Source organism: Dendropsophus ebraccatus, chromosome 6 (genome assembly GCF_027789765.1).
Source record: "Dendropsophus ebraccatus isolate aDenEbr1 chromosome 6, aDenEbr1.pat, whole genome shotgun sequence".
Taxonomy (NCBI): Eukaryota; Metazoa; Chordata; class Amphibia; order Anura; family Hylidae; genus Dendropsophus; species Dendropsophus ebraccatus.
In genome coordinates this window covers 127,999,651-128,024,983 of record NC_091459.1, presented here as the reverse complement: position 1 = coordinate 128,024,983, position 25,333 = coordinate 127,999,651, and the positions used below count along the sequence as shown (strand labels likewise).

The window sequence follows — 25,333 nt, the reverse complement described above, 5'->3', positions numbered from 1 at the left end:
CAGGTCCTCTGTGCCGGTCTTTCTCCTGCAGGCGGCGCGCGATGAAATGACGTCATCGCGCGCGGCCCGCAGGAGACTGAAGACACGCGCCGCTCTGCTGGGGAAGAAGCCGGCATAGACAGCATCCTCCTGTGTCCGGCAGCTGTCACAGACACCGGAGGATGCTGTGTATGCCGGCTCTTTCCTCCTCCAGAGCGGCGCGCATCACAGGGGAGCTGCAGGCCGCGGGCCGCATCGGGAGGTCTCAGGGGCCGGATGCGGCCCGCGGGCCGGAGGTTCCCCAGCCCTGATATATACTGTAGTTTACTAATATGTTACTTCACTAATATTAGTTAAAATAAATTTTGGATATTGTATGTTTATACTGTAGATTTTATAGGTTTTTAATGGGGAGGAATGAGTGTGGGGATGGAATGGTTTTAGCCTTTGCTTATGATGTGGTTTACTATGTATTTTAATGTTTATTATTTTGTTGTGATAGGGTATATTTTTGTATTTATTTATTGTCATATTAAGAAAAACAGGGGGAATGAACTAAGCCACTTGTCCAGTTGTTCGCCGCCATCTTAGGGCGGATTGTGGCAAGTAGGTAGAGGACAGTGGGCGGGGCTGAGCTTGTCTTGTCTTGTCTTGTCCTGCTGTCCGGTTCCTAACACAAGAACTGTACTAAGCATTACCATTCTAGTGAAAATGTGACAGTGGATGAGCAACTTTTTGGATTTAGGGGACGTTGCAAATTCATTCAGTATATGCCCAGCAAATCTGCTAAATATGGTATTAAAATTTTCTGGATGTGTGATGCTGCAAGCTATTATGAAATGAATGATCTGATTAACTGTGGCAAAGATGTTGACGCTCCAGATCAGAAGGACCTATGTTCTGACGTAGTAAAAACACTTGCTAAACCAATTTTCCATTCTGGAAAAAATATAACAATGGACAACTACTTCAGCAATGTAGAACTGGCCAATTTTTTGCTTTAGACACAAATTACACTTGTTGGTACAATGAAGCAAAACTGCAGAAAAATTCCTCCAATCATGAAGCACAATCAACATCGACAACTTTATGATCGTGTATTTGGCTTCTGCAATCAAGCGACAATGGTGCCTTATAAAGCTAAGAAAGAAAAATCGGTGATATTACTGAGTACAATGCACCATGATGCAAGTATAGACACCAATAACAGGAAACTGAAACCCAAAATAATCTTGCATTATAATAAAACCAAAGGAGGAGTTGACAAGATGGACAAAATGATTGGAGAGTATGCGTTCAAGAGGCAGACAAAATGTTGGCCTATAGTTCTTTTTTATAATATGCTAGACGTGTCAGCCCTCAATACCTATATTGTTTATAGTGAGACTCATCCAGAATTCCATGCCAGCAGAAAGGACAAGAGACGTCTATACATGACGGATCTTTGCTATGAACTTTTAATGCTTACCATGATGGAGAGAAGCAGCAGAAAATGCTTGCCAAGGCAAACAACAGAAGCTATGATCCGATGTGGTATACGTTTTCCGGAACATCCAGAGCCAAGAGATAAAAAAAGAAAGCGATGTTACATTTGTCCAGCAAAGAAGGACAGGAAATCGGAGAGTGTCTGTACTACTTGTGGACAAAATGTCTGCAAGGATCATTCTTCCGAACAGATAACGGGTGAAAGATGTTGCGGTCATTAGTAAATTTGAAAAGAAAACTTTGAAAAGAGATATTCCTGCAGCATGTTTACTGCAACTTTGATATACAAAAACTTTTAGCCAAAAAAAAAACGTTATTATAAAGCGTTGTATCGAATGTGTATATTGGGCGTTTTAAGCGCGTTCAGTTACTTTTTTGTTGTTTTTTTGCACATAATAATGTTTTGAATTATTCACATCTTAGGATGCATTGCCACTAGCGCTGGTGTCTGCCAGGAGGTGATCCGTAATGGATCTGATCTCTTGGTAACTCCAGTTAAGGCTGCCGGAATGCACGGATTCTACCAGCCTTAGCGGGGGTCACCAGGAGGTCAGATCCATTACAGATCCCCTCCTGGCAGAAACCAGCGCTAGTGGGAATGTATCTTTACTTTGCAATTTTCAAATAAACTTTGAAAAGTATTTTTATTTGAGTTATTCCATGTTATTTGCACACAGGTATGTGTAGATTTTTATGGTCATGCATTCTAGGGTTAATAATTCTCCAGTTAGTGTTCATCTTTTTGGACAGTTTGTACAGTAACTAAGACAAAGGTAAAGATCAAGGGTTAGATAAATCTAAACACGGCTCCTCCGCTGTCAGACTTTTGTCCTGGCACCCGTTTCGGTCACAGCTATGGATCTGGGACTCTCTTTAGCTTCCTATTTTGTGCTGGTTATAACTGTTCTCTATATTCTCAATGTGTTAAAAACTTGGAATCAAAATGCTGTCCCAAATTTTCCTCCCGGACCCCGATGTTTGCCGCTGATTGGGAATTTGCATCAGATGGATCTGAACAAGCTTCATGTCAGCTTTTCGGAGGTAAGGACAGTTCCTTATTTCGAGATAAGAATCAATTAAATACATTGTTTTAAAATTTTAATTAACCCTTTGAGGACGAGGCCCCAAATGACCCAGTGGACTGCACAAATTAAAATTTTTGCATTTTCATTTTTTCCTCCTTCCCTTCTAAGAGCTCTAGCACTTTCATTATTCTATCCATAGGGCCGAATAAGGGCTTGTTTTTTACAGGATTAGTTGTATTTTATAATGTCATCTTTCATTTTACCATAATATGTATGATGGAATCCCAAAATTGTTATTTATGAAGATATAAATTGGTGAAATTAGAGAAAAGAATGCAATATGGTAACGTTTAGGGAGTTGCTGTGTCTACGTAATGCATTATATGGTAAAAGCGACATGATACCATTATTTTATAGGTCAGTCCGAACACAACCATATGCAGGTTACACAGATTCTCTAATGTTATATATATTTTTTAATAAAATATTTTTTTTGCAATTAATTATTAATAAAATGGTCCTATTTTTCACCTACGGGGCTGTATGGGGTGTCATTTTTTGTCATGATCTCTAGTTTTTATTTATACCATATTTGTGAAGATTAGACATTTTGATCACTCTTTATTTTATTTTATTTTTATCTATATAATGTAACAAAAAAATTGGTAATCCTGGCACTTTTTTCCCTTATTTCGTGTTCACCGTTAGTGATGATACTTATATTTTAATAGATCTAACAATTACGCACGCTGGGGTATTAGAGATGAGCGAATACGATGGTATTCGGTCGAATATTGCGCTATTCGAAAGATTCAAATTCGAGTAGTGTGACGAATACGCCGGAAACATTCGAAAGCCCTCCCATCGTACTTGGCGCTTTTTTTAATCCAATCTCCATGCAAGGAGGCATGGGAGTAAGCATGCAACGCGAAAACGACATCTACCCTCATTGGATGGCTGAACCACATAACCTCGAATCTTAAATATTTGGCTCCCGCCTCTCGACCGCAGAAGAGCTTTCAACCTAGTAAGGGAAAGATCTTGCAGCAGGGAGAGATAGGTTTTAGTAGCGTTTTGGTTAGGCAGGCTTACTACTGAACCCAAAAGTCCTTTTCAGGGCTAATATCCAGCGAAAAAGTCCTCTCTGAATCCAAAGCTCTTCTCAGTGCTAAGAAATAGATGATATAACAGCAGCAGCAGCAGGTGTATTCATTCCAGTACCCTGTGTGTACAAGTGACTTATAGTGTCCCTGGTTTAGCCTACTAAGGGCACGTTATACATATTGTTCCAGTAGCCCAGTAAAAGGCACGTCATTCATACGGTTCCAGTAACATTCGTACAGCATTACGCGTGATACGTGCGAATAACATGACGCTTTACGGACGCACATTGGAATCATGTATGTAACGCTGCGCAAGAAATACGAGCCAAATGTGTGAACATTGCCGTAAACGTTTGTAAAGCGCTCGAAAATATTTTTCCTTCGCAACTGCGGAGAGTGGCATTATACTGCGATTTTGGGGTGTTGGGTGCACCCAGGCATGCTTCCCCTAATGTCCCAGTGTCATTCCGGAGGTGTTGGCATCGTTTAGGGAGGTTTCATGGGGGACTTGGTGACCTCCAAGTGGTCGAATTTGGATTTCCAAGTGCCGTGAATTTTTCCCCCATAGACTATAATGGGATCGAATATTCTTGCCTATTCGATTCGAATTCTCGAAAGTCAAATATTTCACTACTCGCTCATCTCTATATGGTATATTATATGCTTGTATATTTATTTTTAGATGTTTTATTTATATAATGGGAAAGGGGGGTGATTTAATTTTTTATTGGGAGTGATCAGTAAGTGACAGGGCAATAGCGGCCGCAAAAACCTGACACGTCAGTTTTTCATGCGGCCGATTAGAATCCCGGCCGGAGCGTATACTATGTATGAGATTCCATTCATGTACATACAACGTATGTTTTGTATAAATCAAATCAAATTGCAACAATAGCCGTGATTTTTACAAAACATACGTTGTGTGAACATAGCCTTACACACTGTTTCTCAACGTAATCATATTCATGGTCCAAAATTGGAAAGAATAAATTGATAAATGTATCGGAGAGATTTACTAGGATGGATTAATTGCAATTCATTTTATGTTGTTTTTAAGCTTGCAAAGAAATACGGCCCAGTTTTTAGTGTCCAGATGGGTTGGAAAAAAATGGTGGTCTTAGCCGGATATGAGACTGTGAAAGAGGCTCTCGTTAATCGTGCTGAAGACTTTGGAGAAAGGGGAATTCTTAGAATATTTCAGAAGGTAGACAAAGGAATGGGTGAGTCTCTTTGATTTCGTTGATAACAACTGAGTATTTTATTTATGGCAGACAAACCAAGCATGAATTAACACAACCTCAATACATAATATACTCTGAAAAGCTGTATTCTTATGTAATATATCCAGTTACTAGGCAGGGTATTGGCTTTATACTGTGACCATATAGTAGTGGACACCAGATGCCCTACAAAAAAACATGGTGACATCTTCTTTTCCCTTTTCCATCAACTTAAAAACAACAGCAAAAAATACAGTATCTAAACTGTGGAAGGCCACTCAGTACTCGACTCCAAGCTCCTCAAAAATCCAATATAAGGCCAGATTCACACGTAACGGATCCACAGTGGATGAGTATGGAAGTGACAGCCCCTTCTATCCCCGCCACCCGGAGCATACTGTACCGGCTTCATGCTTCGGCTTGCTTTGAGGGTTCCTGACTGGACGTCCCGCTCAGCCAATCAGTGCGCTGCCCTGCCGCAGTCACTGATTGGCTGAGCGGAATGTCCAGACGCTGGGAACCCTCGAAGCAAGCTGGAGCGTGGAGCAAGTACATTATGCTCCAGGCCGGTAGGGGTTTAAGAGGGGTGTCACTTACATACTCCCACTGTGAGTATGTAATCTGATTGAAAATGACAGGCAATGGATCCAGAAAGGATTTCGCTGCCAGTTCACAGTGTGAAATCTGATGCGGACCCGTTACGTGTTAATCGGGGAACATGGAAAACTAGAATGACACTTTAGATCACTGGAATGGGAGGAATGTAGGTGGGTACTACCCCAAACCCCTTAAGGACCAGGCCAATTTTCGTTTTCGCACTTTCATATTCACTATGTTCCTCCAGTCAGTACGATAAAAAAAAATACTAATACTAAAAAAAGCAAGGGTGAACCCGCTACAAGACCACTGGGGATTTATTTGCCTGCACTGCCCTAATAGCTGTGGTTCCTGGCTGCTTATAGCAGTCGGGGGCAGCGTGGTACAGAGCAGGTTCATGGCTTGACTCTGTACCCCCTTGGGGACCACATGAAGTATGGGTATGTCATGGATCTTCAGGAGTTAAGTATAGTTAAAAATAACAGTGGTTAGGTGGAAAACCCCTTTAAATAAATGAACACTCCTCTAACAGCTATAGTACCAAACTCAGGGACTAAGGGGTGGCCAGGTCCCACCCCTGAAGATACACCATCCTACTCCCAGAAAACTTTTTAAAGACAATCTGTGTTCAGTACACTTCAATAATGCTAATATTTTACCATTTCAGGACTTGTTTATACAAATGGTGAAATCTGGAAAATTATGAGAAGATTTACAATAAACACATTACGGGATTTTGGTATGGGAAAAAGTACCATAGAAGAGAAAATTGCTGATGAATGTACCTACTTAACTAAATATATTGCATCCTTTAAAGGTAAAGTATGCCGACCCTGATACTGTCACTATTATGCAAAAAAGAGTCTGTGGGGCCTCATACGGTAAACAGATCACAGCCAAAGGAAACCCATCTTATAGGGCGAGTGCTGAAAAACTCCGGAACCTGACTGTAGAATCTGCGGTGACCTTATGCAGAAGGGGTACTGTATTCGGTGACCAAATGAAGGGCAAGCTGCAACATCCGTTCTATGTAAAAAAAAGAGATACGGTAGAGTGGCGCTGTGGCCAGAAAAACACCCCTCTTTCATTGGTCTCTCCCACCCTTGTACCCTATTTGGTATTACCGTACCTCCTTCTCTGCCTCTCAGATCTCCCTACTGTCTGATGTTTTTTTATTAATTTTTAGTTGGTGTGTGTTGGAAGAGGGGTAGTCTTATACAGCGAGTCTATCCAAAACTCAATATTTTAACAGGAAGTTGGGGGTTGTCTTATATGCCCAGTTGTTGTATACATCGGAAAATACAGTAATGTGCGTATTCTGCATTGTCTACTAATATTTTTTAGGCAAGCCTTTCGACAACTCTATGATCTTGAATACCGCTGTGGGAAATATCATTGTTGCAATTTTACTCGGAAATCGAATGGACTACGATGATCCCCAATTTAGGAGATTGATACGTTTGACAACTGAGAATATCCGACTTTTCGGATCTCCAATGGTTTCGGTAATATAATTGTCATGATATTTTGCATCTTTTTGTTATCAATGATGAGAATTATTAGAGATTCTGAAGGGGAATCCAGTTTTGTTACAAAGTTGTACAATTTTATTTGGGGAAAAAATAAAAAAGCAATAATGTTTTTATAAACCGATATTATTATTATTATTAATATATATATATATATATATATATATATATATATATATATATATATTCACAACAAAATTCCATCAAACTGGATAGTGTTTCATTTATAATCTCTTACCAAGAGCAAGTTGAGCAAGGAAGAGACCACATCTGACTCATCACAATATGCCTACATTATTTTTCCAGCTCTTCAACATTCACCCATTCTTTGGGTTTCTCCCTGGTGGTCAAAGAGAAGTTAAGAAAAATATTAAAGAATTATTTGAGTTTATCAGAAGAACCTTTGTGGAGCATCTAAAGAACTTGGATGAAAATGATCAAAAAAGTTTCATTGACACATACCTTGTACGACAAAAAGAGGTATAGTATGATCCTGGGTGCTCAGAGAGTTATATTTTCTCATCAATGTGCTGGTCATATTTTGGTGTGTGTCATGAGAGATCTTAACAATGACTCTTAAAGGGAACCTGTCACCCGGGACGCAGGCGCAGAGCCCGCCCGACCCCCTGTGCAGCCCCGGATACTTACCCTTCCCTGCAAGTCCCGCTCCTGGACCGGGTCTCGGGATGAAGATATCCCTGCTGGCAGCCATGCGCACAGAGCAGAGATAAGTCCGATGCACATAGAGAATGACGGCTTCATTCATTCTCTATGAGCATGGGACTCATCTCTGGTAATTTGCATGCAGCGCGCGCTCAGCTTCGGGCGCCGATATCTCTGCCCCGGGACCGGGTCTAGGAGCGGGACTTGCAGGAAAGGGTAAGTATCCGGGGCTGCACTGGGGGAGGGTCAAGCGGGCTCTACGCCCACGTCCCGTTTGACAGGTTCCCTTTAATAGGGATGGCTAGGGATTAACAAACTGGCACAAATTGGATTAGTTCCAGTTTCCCTCCCCCAAATTCTGAAACTTTGCAAGTCTAAAACTTTTGAGATTCTTTTTTGGGGTACTTTCTTAAACTGATAGCAATGACTACTATATATATATATATATATATATATATATATATATATATATATATTATAAATGAAACCTAGAAGACCTTAAAATATATTGCAGAACTATTCAGGGCTCACATAAATTACATCTGAGGGCTAATTTTAATTAATTAGACCGTAAGGATCCATGATGTACCAGTACTCTGGAAGATCTGGGGGCTCTATGATCACTTTATATGACTGCAAAAAGTAAACTACTTACTGTACCTACGGCAATCTTCTAATAGACTCTATGGGAAGATCATAGATCACAATGATCGATGCTATGCAATGGCATAGCATTGACCAGTGTATAGTATGTAATCTAATGATTGCATGTAATAGTCCCCTAGGACTATAGTCCCTCCCCCCTTTTTTTTTAAACATGACATAGTCCCTCCCCCAATAAAATTTCAAATTACAAAAATTACACACAAAACAGCCCTGTAGGTGGAAAAATAAAAGTGCTACGGTTTTTAGAAGGCGAGGAGGATAAAACGGAAATTAAAAAGAAAAATTGTCCCAGTCCTTAAGGCCAAAATCCACTGTGTCCTTAAGGGGTTAAAGGGGTACTCTGGTGGAAAAAATGGTTTTAAAATCAACTGGTGTCTTAGAGATTTGTGAATGACTTATATTAAAAAATTTGAAGTCTTTCAGTACTTATCTGCTGCTGTATGTCCTGCAAAAAGTAGTGTTATCTTTCCAGTCTCATATAGTGCTCTCTGCTGCCACCTCTGTCCATGTCAGGAACTGTCCAGAGTAGGAGAGATTTTCTATGGAGATTTGCTACTGCTCTGGACAGTTATTGCCATGGACAGAGGTGGCACCAGAGAGCACTGTGTCAGACTGGAAAGAATACACCACTTCCTGCAGGATATTCAGAAGGCTTGAAATTTTTAAATAGAAGTAAAATACAAATCTGTATAACTTTCTGACACCAACTGATTCAATAACATTTTCTTTTCTCCAGAGTAACCCTTTAAGGTGCGTTCACACGTACAGGATCTGCAGTAGATTTGATGGCGCAGATTTAAAGCTGCAGACTTGCTTTGAATCTGCAGCTTCAAATCAGCACCATAAAATCTGCTGCAGATCCTGTAAGTGTGAACGCACCCTTAAGGAATTTTGCTAATCTCTGGGCGTGGTATGCAAACATAATAATCATGGCCACCTATTAGATTACTCAAAATAATATACTTCTACTACTGTAATCCAAGAACACAGCTTATTGTAATAATATGTGGCACAACCTGCTATTTACACTTTACTTTATGTTTTAGGAAACAGGAAACTCCCAGGCCTATTTCAGCAATGAGAATCTAACAAGGCTGATAAGAAGCCTGTTTGCAGCAGGAATGGAGACAACATCAACCACACTGTGCTGGGGGCTTCTTATAATGGTCAAGTATCCAAAAATACAAGGTATGGGAGAAGAGATGGATTTCCCCTTTGGCTAATGACTTGGTTTTATCACATCATGTTATTTTTTATGTGTCTAACTAAAAATGTGACAAAAAGTTGGTGAATCAAGGTTTCCTTTGGGATGTCATTCAAACCTACGTTTTTATGCCATTACATGGATCCTAAATCACCATCTGTATATAGGTTCAAACATACTGTATGTGCACAAAACAAAAATAGTGCTCAAAAATTTAAGATGTGCTTGAAGTTCCATGCCTATAACTTATGGCATTACTTCTTCTGTATCAGCAACGTAACCTATTTCTCTGTGATTTAAAGATGGATCAAAATCAGCTTCTAGATCAATGTCCATGCATCCATACAGAAAAAAAAAGTGTGCATAAAGAGGCTTGAAGTTATAAGCCTAATACCTTAAAAAAAAAAAAAAAAAAAATACGATACCTCTATAGCCCTATGACCCCAATATTTCTATGAGCGGACCTGTGGAAGTTTGGGTTCAACTGGTTTGGCAAAACTTGGGGAAAAAAAAAAGTACCCGAAGTTGACCCGAACTCACTGTGGACAATGAGACAATGACAAATTTTTGGAGAGCAAAAATGGGTGAAGGAAGGAGGAGAAAACCAAAAGGAAATTTGAGTAAAAACACGACCATTGCCCTGAAAGTACTTGAAGTGAATGTACCATCAGGTGTATCATTTTAAGTTTTTTATATGAATAAATGCGGACCCACGCACGGCACCAGTCTATCCCCAGGCACTAGCCAGGCCTAAAGCACCCACCCCCAGTGTGACAAAACCCCCTACCCTCTGTGAAGCAGCTCCATTAATTGTAATAGAGGGAGGGGCAGATCGTCACACTGGGGGTGAACAGGCCCGCCTCCAGTGCTTTAGGCTGGGCCGGTGTCGGGAATAGACCAGCGCTGTGCATGGATCAAAAAAAGAACTGCTGCAGCGGCAACTAGCCGGTGCCGGTCTATTCATATAAAAAAACTTGATGGTACATTCACTTTAAAATAATAACATAAAATAAAAATAAAAAAAAGAAAGAAATTAATAATCATTTAGAATTTGGAGGCGGAGCAGGAGGTGGATGTGGTGGTATAGGTGGAAGAGGCAGGAGAGGAGGTAGCCAACACTGTAGATTTGTATGTTGTCTCCTCAATAAGGCACCGGGACTGACAAGTCTATCTATGCTTGGTACCTACATCTGGTCATGTTTGTCAATGCGAGCTTGTCCACGTTGGCTGTGGATAGCCAGATCTATTTGTCAGTGAGGGCACCCCCTTCTATGCTGTACACCAATTCCGTCAACTCACTTGCCGCAGGGCAGTCCAGCACCTCCAAGGCATAAAAGGGCAAGCTCTGGCCAGGTGTCCATGTCAGCAATCCTCATAGACTTTATATTGGCACATAAAAGACGACCCATGAAATTTGCAGATAATAAACATAAGCAACATCCTGACTTTTTGCTTTTTTTCCTATCTTACCTAGAAAAGGTCCAGGAGGAAATTTCAAAAGTCATTGGATTGGCACAGCCCATGTACAGCCACCGAGCACAAATGCCCTTTACCAATGCAGTAATACATGAAATCCAGAGGTTCTTCGACATTCTTCCTCTAAATGTGGGTCATAAAACCGCTAAAGATGTCACCTTTAAGGGATACTTTATTCCAAAAGTAAGTAAAATGTATAACCTATGCAGCTATTTCCAATAGTGTTAGTTCTGTCAGCGCTGAGGGGGATGTGCAAGCTTATAAGAAAATCCTTACTTTGTTCTAGAAACAGTGCCACATTTGCCCATGGGTTGTTTCAGGTACTGCATCTTACAGTAGCCCAGCAACATAATGTGATGACATAATGTGATGACTGTTATGCGATCTGTATGCTATCTATACTATATGCGGACACTCAGTAATTGATATATAAATTAAGCCTGACATTAAGTCTGAGCACCCTGACATCATGTCATGATAATGTATAGAATTATTATTTTTTTAATTAAAGGGGTAGTGCGGCGGTAAAAAATTATTCACAGAATAACACACATTACAAAGTTATACAACTTTGTAATGTATGTTATGTCTGTGAGCGGCCGTGTCATCAGCTGCTGAGCCGCGATTGGCCGAGCACAGTTATGCTCAGCCAATCGCGGCTGAGCAGCTGATGACGCGGCCGGCACTCGGGAAGATCGAAGGTGTTCGGGCCGGCCAGCCGAAGATGACGTTTGGCACAAGATGGCGGACGCGTGTCGGCACGGATCAGGTATGTATAATGCACTACACTTCCTGGGTACACGGGTGGGGGTGGTGGGACACGGGGAAGGGGGCCATTCACAGACATAACATACATTACAAAGTTGTATAACTTTGTAATGTGTGTTATTCTGTGAATAATTTTTTACTGCCGCACTACCCCTTTAACTAAATTAGCGATAAGGTTTAGCCTCTGCTTAACAACTTGCAGTGGCAATAATGGTATCACAATGTACCATCATGCTGCTTTCCAGTGGCAGGTAGATGCGATACAGACAAGTGTATCACATCACTACTCTCTACTGTACTTTCAGGGGTGTAACTAGAAATGGCTGAGCCCCAGAGCAAACTCTTGATTGTGGGGACCCAGATAAGGTAACGGAGGTCCTGTAATTGCTGCTATCTGCAGCAGACCGCTGCTATCCTCTATGGGCTGCCCGGACGATCTAACGATCACCCGGGCAGCCCCCCCTGCAGCTCCTCTAGTCTCCCAGTGTAATATTCACCCTCAGGGTCCCCAGAATCTGCCACCTGAGGCGGAATCCACATTCTGCCTCATGGTAGAAGCAGCCCTGAGCCCTATAAAAATACAGCCTGACAGACGTGAGTACAGTTTGTTGAGATATAATGATGTGACTTTCCTAAAGATGTAAATAATCGTAAATTCGTTTTATGGTGCTGAAAATTGACTGTTCAATAAAAAAATTGGCTTTTTCCCTTTCCAGGGAACCTATATAGTCCCATTACTGACATCAGTATTGAAAGACAAAACACAGTTTGAGAAACCTGATGAGTTCTATCCGGAGCATTTTCTTGACTCCGAGGGAAACTTCATTAAGAAAGATGCCTTCATGCCGTTCTCTGTTGGTAAGTATATCTATAAGTGTGAGTATCTAAGACATCTGACAGTTGTTTGCCCATATAATGCACTACCACCGTCACTAGTCATACGGCACCATCTGTTTTATTCCAGCACAGCTGCATCCATGTGTTTCATTAATGTAACAAATCACAGAAGGCTCCTGGGACAATCCACAAGCCTTGGAGCCATCTGTGATCACAGTGGGAGGATATGAAAGCTGAGCTGTGATTGGCTGCTATGGGCAAATTATTCCAGTTTTTGTTTAATACATTAATAAATCTTGTCTCTAGTCTCCGCCATGCAGGATATACACTCTGTCCCCCTTATAATTTATCATTTTTCCATTACAGGTCGAAGAGCATGTGCTGGGGAGACACTAGCAAGAATGGAGCTCTTTATCTTTTTTACAAGTCTTCTGCAGAGGTTCACCTTCTGCCTCCCCTCAGGGGTCACTGATGTGGACCTGACACCAATTGTTGGGGTAGTGTGCACACCAAAGCCGCAAATGGTTTGTGCTGTCCCACGCTTTTGAAAAAAAAAAAAAAATGTTGCAATGTACCTGATTTACAATATATCCAGTATATGTGGTATACTGTATATTATGCTTATACAGTATAATCAATATCCTTTATTTTAGATTGTAAAAAATTGTACCTCATACACTTTATTCTACAATATATTTTTAACCAAAAATCAGCTTTGACGTGAGTAATCAGAGTTATACTGTGAATAGGAGATGAACCAGGTAAAGCTTTGCCGCGAAAAGCTGATAGGGAGCGATCTATTTTCTAAAATCCGGACCACCTAAACACAACGTAATATTTTTATTGTTCCCCTGATTCAGCAGTTTTTAGAAATATCCCATATGTTGCTTTTATATGCTACTTGACTCAGAAACCTCAGAAATTAAGGGGCACCTGGAGAATAGTTTTTAAGCACAATCTCCGGAATGTCTCATGGAATTTAAATCTGGCGCCATAAAATTGTGCCAGTACTCGAGATGGAGCCATAAATTGCTGTTTGAGATAAAAGAGCGCCATTCAGTTTTTTTTTTTTTATTATTTATTACACATTTGGCTGGAATGGTTTTCAGTTGCCTCGTGATATCAATACAATGGAAGCCCCCAAGAACCCCAATTTTGGTAACTACATCTATCAGGGCATTTGACCCTTACAGTGGTTTCATTTATTTTATTAACACTGTGCTGTGAAAATGAAAAATATGTAGTTTTAGCTGTAATTTTTTTTATTTTCACAAGGAGTAATGGGAGAAAAAGCAACCTATAATTTGTTATGTACATACACATACAAGGCAATACTCAATATGGCATGACATTATCCTATATATGGGTAAGTACAACTGTATGGGCTCAAAAAGAAGCACCACTTTACGTATAGAGAATGGATTTTGCTGGAATGATTTCTGGGAGCTATGTCTCATTTTCTAAGCCCCTAAAGTACAACAGCAGTTTAAATCCTCATGAAGTGACCCCAAGCTACTTTCCTGAAGTCCTGGCATGCTGAGCATTTTGACCTCCCAAGTGTTTTCCAGATATTAGAGCACAATGGATGTGTAAATCCCAACTTCTTCTCGTTTCAGGGCACCATATTATTTAAATAAATAAATAAATAAATAAAAATATCAGCTCTGCTACATCACTGACTCAGCTCTGCTGTACCATGTGGGTATCAGCTCTGCTACATCACTGACTCAGCTCTTCTACATTACTGACTCAGCTCTGCTGTACCAATGTGGGTATCAGCACTGCTACATTACTGACTGAGCTATGCAACATCACTGTCTGAACTTTGCTACATCACTGACTTATAATAGTAAAGAATATGGTCCGGTTACCATGACAAATCATTAGGGATATTCCATCTTCTACATCTATTCGTCTTCTACGTCTATTGGACAATAGTGGACATGTGACTGCGTGAATGTTTTCAGGCATTGACTGACAAGACCTTAGAATTTCTATTGGCTGCTATATTTCAGCTATTTGCATATGTGCTGTGATTGGCTGTTAATGCTATACTGTGTGGCCATTATTTCCTATAGGCCATTATTTGCAATGGGGTTTTTAAACGTAAATGTCTAAAAAACGACAAGGCCGATCAAAACCAAAAGTACTTAACACACCTGTCACGGCCAAGGGCTTCGAAGCACGGTTTGAACAGAGCCTGTGCGGAAAGTGGTTTGGGCTGTATTAATCGCAGAAGAATAGCTTGAAGAAGATGCAGCGGAAAAGAAGAAGAATACGGATTACAATATTGTGCTTTTTAAAGCACTATAATAATAGCGCAACACCATGACCACTATCATTACCACTACAGACCCTATACAAAATGCAGTTACATCCAGTGACCCCTATATAACAGAAAGGTCCCTATATAGTATAGCCCCCCCCCCCCGTGCAGTCCCTATTTTTAGCGTGATAACTTAAAATTTGCTTTATATCACATACACTGTTGATTTAGACTTTAAGGCTATGTTCACACTGCGTATATGTCCGGCCACATATTTTCGCGGCCGGACATATACGCAGTAAACTCCGGACGGAGATTTACGCTACTTGCGGGCGGCTACGTACGGACCGTGTACAGACCCGGAGTCTACTTGCTCTTCCCGAGCAGCATCAGCATTGACAGGACTCCCTCCCTGTCAGTCACTCTTGTAGTGCACAGAAGAGGAGATGCCGGACCCAGGTAAGTATACAGTAATGGCCAAAAGTTTTGAGAATGATACAAATATAAATTTTTACAAAGTCTACTGCTTCAGTTTTAAAAATGACAATTTGCATATACTCCAGAATGGTATAAAGAGTGATCAGCTTAACAGCAATTACTTACAAAGTCAATATTTGCCTAGAAAATGAACTTTATCCCCCAAAACCCATTTCAACATCATTGCAGCCCTGCCTTTAAAGGACCAGCTAACATCGTTTTAGTGATTGCTGCATTAACACAGGTGTGGGTGTTGATGAGGACAGGGCTCGAGATCAATCTGTCATGATTAAGTAAGAATGACACCACTGGACACTTTAAAAGGAGGCTGGTGCTTGGCATCATTGTTTCTCTTCTGTTAACCATGGTTATCTCTAAAGAAACATGTGCAGTCATCATTGCACTGCACAAAAATGACCTAACAGGGAAGAGTATCGCAGCTAGAAAGATTGCACCTCAGTCAACAATCGATTGCATCATCAAGAACTTCAAGGAGAGAGGTTCCATTGTTGCCAAAGAAAGACCAGCAAGCGCCAGGACCGTCTCTTAAAAGTGTTTCAGCTGCGGGATTGGGCTACCAGCAGTGCAGAACTTGCTCAGGAATGGCAGCAGGCAGGTGTGAGTGCATCTACACGCACTGTGAGGCGGAGACTCTTAGAGCAAGGCCTGGTCTCAAGGAGGGCAGCAAAGAAGCCACTTCCGACATGGAGATAGAGGAGCGGCTGCACATCACACCTATGGCTGATACTAATGCTGCTAAGCCTATTTTAAAAAAACAACTTCAGGATGTTGGAATATGAATTGATCAAGCCATATCGCCCCGTGTACCAACGTGCAGGTCTCTGCCACTTCTCTCCAGAAAAAAACATCAGGGACAGAATGATATTCTGCAAAAGGTACAGGGAGTGGACTGCTGAGGACTGGGGTAAAGTAATTTTCTCTGATGAATCCCCTTTCCGATTGTTTGGGACATCTGGAAAACAGTTTATTCGGAGAAGACGAGGTGAGCGCTACCACCAGTCTTGTCTCATGCCAACTGTAAAGCATCCTGAAACCATTCATGTGTGGGGTTGCTTCTCAGCCAAGGGAATCGTCTCTCTCACAGTCTTGCCTAAAAACACAGCAATGAAAAAAGAATGGTTCCAGAATGCCCTTCAAGAGCAACTTCTCCCAACCGTCCAAGAGCAGTTTGCCGATCAACAATGCCTTTTCCAGCACGATGGAGCACCTTGCCATAAAGCAAAGATGATAACTAAATGGCTCAGGGAACAAAACATTCAGATTTTGGGTCCATGCCCTGGAATCTCCCCAGATATTAATCCCATTGAGAAATTGTGGTCAGTCATCAAGAGACGGGTGGACAAACAAAAACCAACAAATTTTGACAAAATGCAAGCATTGATTGTGTAAGATTGGACTGCTATCAGTCAGGATTTGGTCCAGAAGTTGATTGAGAGCGGCCAGGGAGAATTGCAGAGGTCCTGAAGAAAGGTCAACACTGCAAATATTGACTTGCTGCATTAACTCATTCTAACTGTCAATACAAGCTTTTGTTACTCATAATATGATTGAAATGATATTTCTGTATGTTATAAAAACATCTGACAAACACACATAAAAAACAGAGGGCAGCAGATAGGGATGGTCCGAACCTGCCGAGGTTCGGGTTTGTACGAACCTAAACTCTCAGCAATGATTCCCGCTGTCTGCCCACTCCGTGCAGCGGGTGGATACAGCCAGAGGACCGCCTGGAAAACTGGGATACAGCCATAGCCATAGACTGTATCCCAGTTTTCCAGGCGGTCCTCTGGCTGTATCCACCCTCTCCACAGAGGTCAAAGACAGCGGGAATCATTGCCGAGAGTTCAGGTTCGTACGAACCCAAACCTCGGCAGGTTCAGACCATCCGTAGCAGCAGATCATGTGAAAATATATTTGTGTCATTCTCAAAACTTTTGGCCATGACTGTATTTATTTTTTTTACTATATACAAGTGGGGGAGCACACAAGTTTATATCCGAATAGGGGAGCCCACAGGGGTCTATATACAAGTAGGGTAGGAGACAGTGGTCTATACACAAGTGGGGGAGCACACAGGGGACTATAAACAAGCGGGGGAGCAGACAAGGGTCTGTACACAAGTGGGGAAGCAGACGGGGTCTATATATAATTGGAAGAGCACACAGGGGGTCTACATACAACTGGGAGAGCACACAGGGGGCCTATATACAACTAGGGATGCACACATGGGGTCTATATACCTGGGGAAGCACACAGGGTCTATATACTACTGGGGTCAGCACAATAGGGTCTATATAAAACTGGAGACAGCACAAAGAGGCTCTATATACTACTGGGGGCAGCGCACAAGGGGTATATAGTACTAGGGGCAGTACACAAGGAGTATGTACTACTGGGGGCAGTGCACAAGTGGTATATACTACTGGGGGCAGCATGCAGGGTGGCTATATATTACTGGGGCAGCACATGGGGGTCTATATTAATGGGGCAGCACATAAGGGGGTTTATATACCACTGGGGGCAAAACACAGAGGGTTTATAAACTACTGGGGGCAGCACACAAGTACTATATACTACTGGGGGCAGCAAAGAAGGACTGTATACTACTGGGGGAAGCACACAAGGAAACTACGTGATGGAGGGGGTGCCAAGAAAGGTTTCACACAGGGTGCCAATTTCCCAAAGGCCGGCCCTGGGCGCCGCCTTTTGATTGATGGAGTGATGCACACTGTGAGATTGCACACCCCTAAGGCCGCCTCTTTTCCTGACTGTCTGTCGGGCTCTTTCAATACTGTATGGCAATAAAAACAGGAAATGCTGTCCAACTGTGACCACAAATTTGGGATGGACACAGCAGGAGATTAGGACAGGTGAGTATCATATTTTTTTTCCTTAATTTTTAACCAAACTATGAATTTTGTTTAGAACAGATTCTCATAATACATATTTAACCCATAGCCGCACCAGGAAGTTATAGTACGTCCTGGCAGGAGGTTACTATCCGCACCAGGACGTACTATAACTTCCCGGCTCCCGGTGCTCACTGTTTACATAAACAGTGACCGGGAGCCGCAACTAAACTGTCAGCTGATAGCTGACAGTTTAGTGTTGCTGCTGCTGGACCCCCTGAAGGGGTCCAGCACAGGCGATCACCGGCATCAGTGGATCGGTAACGATCCACTGATCCCGGTGAAGCAAGCAGTAAACCCCCGATCCCGGTCTCTGCCGAGTTCCGGGATCCGGGGGAAGCTGCTGCCACACAATCCCTGGCCCCCGCTGTCCCCCGATCTTCATGTGCTGTTACTTACCACAGCACAGCGGCGGCGATCCGGCGGCAGCGGCGATCCGGCGGCAGCGGCGAACGGGGTGGGGGGGGTCGGTGGCGGGGGTGGGGGGATTGCTTCCTCCTGGAGGCAGAGAGAGCCCGGCATCAGGGGGGGGGGAGAGAGAGAGGTCCATGCTGCAGCAGGAGGGGGGTCACGTCAGAGATCGCTCCTTCCCCCACCTCCTTGCAGCACTGGCTCCCCGGTCCCAGAGCTCAATGAGTTCTGGGACCGGAGAGCTGCAAGGAGGAGGGGGAAGGAGCGATCTCTGACATGACCCCCCTCCTGCTGCAGCATGGACCTCTCTCTCTCCCCCCCCTGATGCCGGGCTCTCTCTGCCTCCAGGAGGAAGAAATCCCCCCACCCCCGGATCGCCCCCGGATCACCGGAGGGTCACAGCAGATGTCTCTCCTTCCCCCTCCTCCTGGCAGCACTGGCTCCCCGTATCCCGGAGCTCAGAGTTCCGGGACCCGGGAGCCAGTGCTGCGAGGAGGAGGGGGAAGGAGAGACATCTGTTGTGACCCCCTCCTGCTGCAGCAGCATGTACCAGCGTCTGTGTAATGACACTGGTACATGCTGCTATATACTGTGAGTGACAGCTCTGTGATCAGAGCTGTCAATCACAGTATCTGATCATGGATGCAGGCTCTGATCCCTCACTTTGTGAGGAGATCAGAGCCTGCATCCATATACTGTAAAACACACACACAAACACACACACATATAATAAAAAATGCCCCCTCCCAGTAATAAGGGAGATCTTAGTGTCTGTCAGTCAGCGTCAGTTAGTAAGCGTCAGTCAGTGTCCGTTAGTAAGCGTCAGTCAGCATCTGTTAGTAAGCGTCAGTCAGCGTCCGTTAGTAAGCGTCAGTCAGCGTCCGTTAGTAAGCGTCAGTCAGCATCTGTTAGTAAGCGTCAGTCAGCGTCCGTTAGTAAGCGTCAGTCAGCGTCCGTTAGTAAGCGTCAGTCAGCATCTGTTAGTAAGCGTCAGTCAGCGTCCGTTAGTAAGCGTCAGTCAGTGTCCGTTAGTAAGCGTCAGTCAGCATCTGTTAGTAAGCGTCAGTCAGCGTCCGTTAGTAAGCGTCAGTCAGCGTCCGTTAGTAAGAGTGAGTAAGCATCAGTCAGTGTCCATTAGTAAGTGTCAGTAAACGTCTGTGCACACACAGACATAGGTGCTCCTTCTCTTCTGAGCCCTGTTGCGCGCCCATACAATACTTTATGTTCACAAATGGGGTATTTCTGTGCTCAGGAGAAATTGCTTTACAAATATTGGGGGGCTTTTACTCCTCCAAGCTTTTGGAAATTTGAAAAATTTGAGATTTTGCCAATGTATAAGTGTGAAAAATGCAATTTTTCATTTTCATGGCCCACTTTTGCAAAAAACTGTGAAAAACCCGTAGGGTCCAAATGCCCACTGTACCCCTTGTTACATTCCTTATGGGGTGTAGTTTTCAAAATGGAGTCACTAGTGGGGGGGTTTCACTGTCTCGGCACTAGGGGGGCTGTGTAACTGTAACATGGTCTCCTACATTTATTCCAACCAAATCCATACTCCAAAATTTAAAGGGTGCTCCTTCTCTTCTGAGCCGTGCTGTGTGCCCACACAACACTTTACATCCACAAATGGGGTATTTGTAAAAACTGCAGATTCAGAGGAATAAATATTTTATTGCATTTCACTTTTTTTTAACTGTGCGGTATGAAAGAAATAGAATTGAATTGAAATGTCTACAAAGAAAATGGAAATTTTTACTTTTCACACTTATTTTGCAGTTATTCCTGTGAAATGCCTAAAGGGTTAAAAACAGTTTTAAATGTCAATTTAAATACTTTAAAGGGTGAAGAGTTCAAAATGGGGTGAATTATGGGGGTTTCTAATATATGGGCCTCTAGAATATGCTCCAAAACTGAACTGGTCCCTAAAGAATTCTGAGTTTTAAATTTTTACAAAAATGTAGAAAATTGCTACTAAACAATCATGGCCTCTAAAATCCTAAAACAGTTCAGGCATGTTCACCAAATGCTGCCAATATAAAGTAGACATGTTCTAGATATGAATTATTCAATAATTTATATGGTATAACTATCTTTCTTATTGGCAGAGACTTTCAAATTTAGAGAAATGCAATTTTTTTCAATTTTTCACAACATTTTGGAGTTTTTTACAAAAAAACTTAAAGGTAGTGGCCCAAATGTACCACTAACATAAAGTGGAACATGTCACGAAAAAACAATCTTGGAACCACAAGGATCGGTAAAAGCATTCCTGAGTTATTAATATATAAAGTGAAACATGTCATATTTGAAACATTTGGCCGTGTCATAAACACCAAAACTGGCTGTGTCCCCTAAGGGTTAATACATTACTGCTTCCTGCTAGTAAAACCCACTACAGGGTGAAATTCACATTACAACCACGGAGTGGCCAAGCATAGAGACAAAAAAGAAATCCAATGAAAGTTGCAGGTAACCTTTAAGATAACCATAGCTTCTGGAGAACATGTGAACTGTCAAATTTCAAACACTACCCCTATTAGCCGAAACGATTATCGTCCGTATTCCGCTATCTTCTATGGGCTGCCCTGACGATCTAGCAATCACCTGGGCAGCCCCCCCTGCTCGCTGCCGACGCATGTAATAGTGACAGCAGCAAGCGGGGAACGAGGAGCAAACGAGCGCTGACAGCCCCCCCCCCATCAACTTGTTACATACAGCTGTAGCTGCACCAATGGGGCACGGAGAACCATTGTACAGCTAGCAGCATGCTGGCTGTTAGCAGGAGAGATTTGAGGAGGATGGGGGCAGGAGAGGCTCTGCTTACAGCAACATACTTACACATCAGGGCAGTTTTTAGGCTATTTTGGCAACAGGGCGACTCTGAAAAAAGCACTTCTGCCCCTACAGAAGGAACCAGTGAGAAGAGACACCACAGCTTCCATGAATAACAACTACAACTCTCAGAATGCCCTACACTTATGAAGCTCTCAGGGTATGCTGGGAGTTGTAGTTTGTGAGAGGACAACACCTTGAGGTGTCTGTTCATTTGTACTTCAACTTCCAGTATATTCTGAGGGCTGTGGACTGTCAGTACATGCTGGGAGTTGTAGTGCTTGCAGCTGTTGTAGTTGGAGGGTCCCGGGTGCACTGGTTTATCATGATTTATGCCTGCAAACAGGTGTAAATCATGGCAGAAATCTACACCTCCTCCAGAGCAGGCGCAGGTCCCACTGAATTTACTAAGGCCGGGTTCACGCTACATTTTTGCGATCTATTTTTCAAAAAAAATTATTTAAAAAATGGATGGAAAAACTGTAATGGTTAATTAAGTTTCTGTTGGTGTGAACAAGTGTTATAAGCATACACTGTACACTATAACAAATTACAAAAAGCAAGCAAATACAGTACTTTACAATTCTATAGGTGATAAATACCATACGAAACTGTATTGCTTGGAAAAATATTGATTAGAAATACTGAGGATTCCAAAAAAGAAGAAAAAGATGAAATTTTAGACTTCTGAAAAGTACCCAGAAATTGTAGATTGTGGGATACATGCATAATTTTTAATGTGCAAATGAAGTGTGTAAACAACACAGCCATATTATTACAAGAAATGGCCCAGGCAAAAGGGTAGAGTGTGTTGTTTACACACTTCATTTGCACATTAAAAATTATGCATGTTTTTTTTTTTTTACTGGAGCATCATACCTTCCATGTAGTTCTGTGGTTCCCATGTACTACTATGCCTCCCTACTGTGTACTACTGTGCCTCTTATGTCCTACTGTGCCTCCCATGTATTGCTGCCTCCCTACTGTGTACTACTGTGCCTCCCCAGTACTACTAAGCGTCCCCTGTAACTCCCATGTACTACTGTGCCTCCCCTGTACCAATATGTGTCCCCTGTAACTTCCATGTAGTGCTGTGCCTCCCCTTGTTTGCATGGAGGGGCTCCAGTGTGCACAGCATTTAAATAGAGGCATTGTGCTTTTACATAAATCCTGTCAGCCTTTGCGCCATGCCGAAATTTTAAAGCCTCCCCATTCCCCCCCCCCCCCCCCCATGTCTATATGTATGCTGCAGTTTTTCTCTGGTGTATTTCCCCCAGCACGTCAATACACAAAATTGAAAAAATGCCAATAATCAATAAAATCTACTCAAAAAACAGCATGCAAAATTGTATTTAGCCATTTGTTAGTTTCAATGTTTCTTCACTCTACATGATCCTTTTAATAATTCTCCAGTGAGTATTTATTCCAAATCTTTTTGGCAAGCCTCTACCTGAAGTTCAACTGAGACAAAGGTGGAGACCAAGGGTTATATAAGGCAATAAACACGGCTACCCTGCTGCCAGATTCCTACCTACACATCAGCTCCGGTCACAGCTATGGATCTGGGATTCTCTTTAGCTTCTTATTTTGTGCTGGTTATGACTCTTCTCTATATCCTGAATATTTGGAAAAGTTGGAATAAAAATGATGTCACAAATTTCCCTCCGGGACCCCGAGGTTTGCCGCTGATTGGGAATTTGCATCAGATGGATCTGAGGAAGCTTGATGTCACCTTTTTAGAGGTAAGGAGTCTATGATGTATCCTTATTACCACAATAACAAAATCCTGGTATTATTATACTGTAAATGTATAGATTTTTTTTTTCCATTCAAAAACCTGATCATTGGAGCTACCCATCCCCAGAACCTGAATTTGTCCGTATTGTTAAGTTACAGTGTTACCCAGTGGAAGCCTGTGGCTCTAAGTACTGATACCTGTGTATTGTGCATCTGATACAGCAGCTCAGCCCTGTTCATCGGAATGATCTGAGCTGCAGCCATATCACATACCTAAGCTTCGAACTCGTAATCCCACATAGGTCATGGCTACTGGTCACTCTGGCACGAGGACTTCCATGACAAAGTGTCTTCACAGATTTAGTGGATGGTAATGCTTCCTCCAAGGCACTCCCTGTATGGTGTGCGGTGCCCATAAAGGTGCGATAATAAGCCAAAATACTGGAGTAATTGGACAGTCTTTACTTAATTAACTATTCTTCAGAAATGGAGACAGATAACATGGCAGGAACAGAATTTACATTTGTAAAGTAACTGGTTGGCTTCCAGTGTTTTCAAAAGATTTTGTTTGACTTTGTTTGCAGTGCCCAACTGTAGGGTTTAGGCTTCTTGAGGTTTTGCTAATGAGCTATACTTTCCTAGATGTGGCCAGAAGTCCTGAAAGGTCCTGGGTAAAGAAATTCAGACCATGTACAGGTCATCTTTATTGACCCTTTAAGGGGAAGTCCCAGCAAATTATAAAAAAGTGAGTAAGGCAGGGGTGCAGGACAATAATACACAACCTAAACTCAACAGTCCTGGTACCCCCATTGTAACTCGGTCCTGCGAACTGCTGCCAGAGGTAATTTGCGGCTGGAAACTGGGCTTTTCTAGCTGCATTTGAAATGCATGGTATCAAAGAGGCATATTAGGATGAGTTTATAGCAATACTTACATATGATGTTTTATATAATCTTTTATGTTGTATTTCAGCTTGCAAAGAAATATGGCCCAGTGTATAGTGTCCAAATGGGAATGCAAAAAATGGTGGTTTTAACTGGATATGAGACTGTAAAGGAGGCTCTTGTCAATCATGCCGAAGACTTTGGAGAAAGAGGAGTTATTGGAATATTTAAAACCTTGGATAAAGGAATGGGTGAGTCTTTTTTGATAGTCCATCAATCACAAATGAGCTGTTGTTTTAATTCTGAGGGGTAGGATTCTAAGATATATAATAAATAGTAAGGAATAGGAATAAATAGTCCCAGACACAATATCAAAGTAAAAAAAATCATAGTTTACTGTAGTAATAAAGATAAAGACAAAGCAAGAGGTTTTGCATGGAAATAAACAAGAAAAAGATAAGCTTAGCTATAAATACAGATAACAGATGAGACCCTCTATTGGATAAATATATTCAATGGACATTTGATTGGAGAGTAGTTTCCCAATATGGCTGCACTTGAGCCGCCATGTCACATAATAATCATCAGTTTCCAGTGGAACTCTTCTGCTTCATGCTCTTGGGTAAACCAATTGGTTTACAAGTCATAAAATATCAAGCAGACAAGGAAAATAAACAGACTAAGGGCCTTATTACACGGGACGATTTTCGTGCAAAAAATCGTTAAATCGTTTGAATTTAAACGATAATCGTTCTGTGTAATTGCAGGCAAAAATCGAAAAATTGTTCGTATGCCGTTGATCGTTTATTTAGATCTGAACCTAAAATTATCGTTAATCGTTCACTAATCATTCACTGTTATTCCACATTTGTTCACTCAAGTTCCGCATTTGTTCACTAATCGTTCAGTGTAATTGCACATTGTTCATTGTTTTACTGGGTTCAGAAGGAATAAACGATCGCCAAAAATTGCTCTGTGTAATAGGACCCTAAGATAGGGAGGGAGACAACAATGAGGATCTTGGAGGAAAGCATGCATAGTAAGGACATACTGTAGTTATCCCTTCCAAACACATTTCATCCATGGTAACTGTATGAGATATTTTAAAGGGGTAGGTACTTTGGTCAGGAGGGCTTTTGTCACTATGGCCGTGGAGGGGTGGATGAAATCAACAACATCCACCTCTTCCCTGGCCATAGTGAAAGCCCTCCTGTCCAGAGTACCCTTTAATATTATAAAACCAT

At 42.1% G+C, this 25,333-nt stretch overlaps 1 protein-coding gene across 1 annotated transcript in view; it reads left to right on the top strand.

The window, feature by feature from the left end:
• Nucleotides 1-2,075: 2,075 nt before the first annotated feature.
• LOC138795291 (uncharacterized) overlaps nt 2,076-25,333 on the top strand; it is a 32,705-nt gene continuing 9,447 nt past the window's right edge. Inside the window, exons 1-12 of the mRNA XM_069974282.1 lie at nt 2,076-2,505; nt 4,650-4,812; nt 6,077-6,226; nt 6,754-6,914; nt 7,245-7,418; nt 9,314-9,455; nt 10,946-11,130; nt 12,432-12,573; nt 12,919-13,092; nt 16,377-16,701; nt 22,970-23,210; nt 24,178-24,340. Coding sequence (XP_069830383.1) covers nt 2,320-2,505; nt 4,650-4,812; nt 6,077-6,226; nt 6,754-6,914; nt 7,245-7,418; nt 9,314-9,455; nt 10,946-11,130; nt 12,432-12,573; nt 12,919-13,092; nt 16,377-16,701; nt 22,970-23,210; nt 24,178-24,340 — 2,206 coding nt within the window. The 5' untranslated portion in view covers nt 2,076-2,319. The remainder of the gene's footprint in view (nt 2,506-4,649; nt 4,813-6,076; nt 6,227-6,753; nt 6,915-7,244; nt 7,419-9,313; nt 9,456-10,945; nt 11,131-12,431; nt 12,574-12,918; nt 13,093-16,376; nt 16,702-22,969; nt 23,211-24,177; nt 24,341-25,333) is intronic.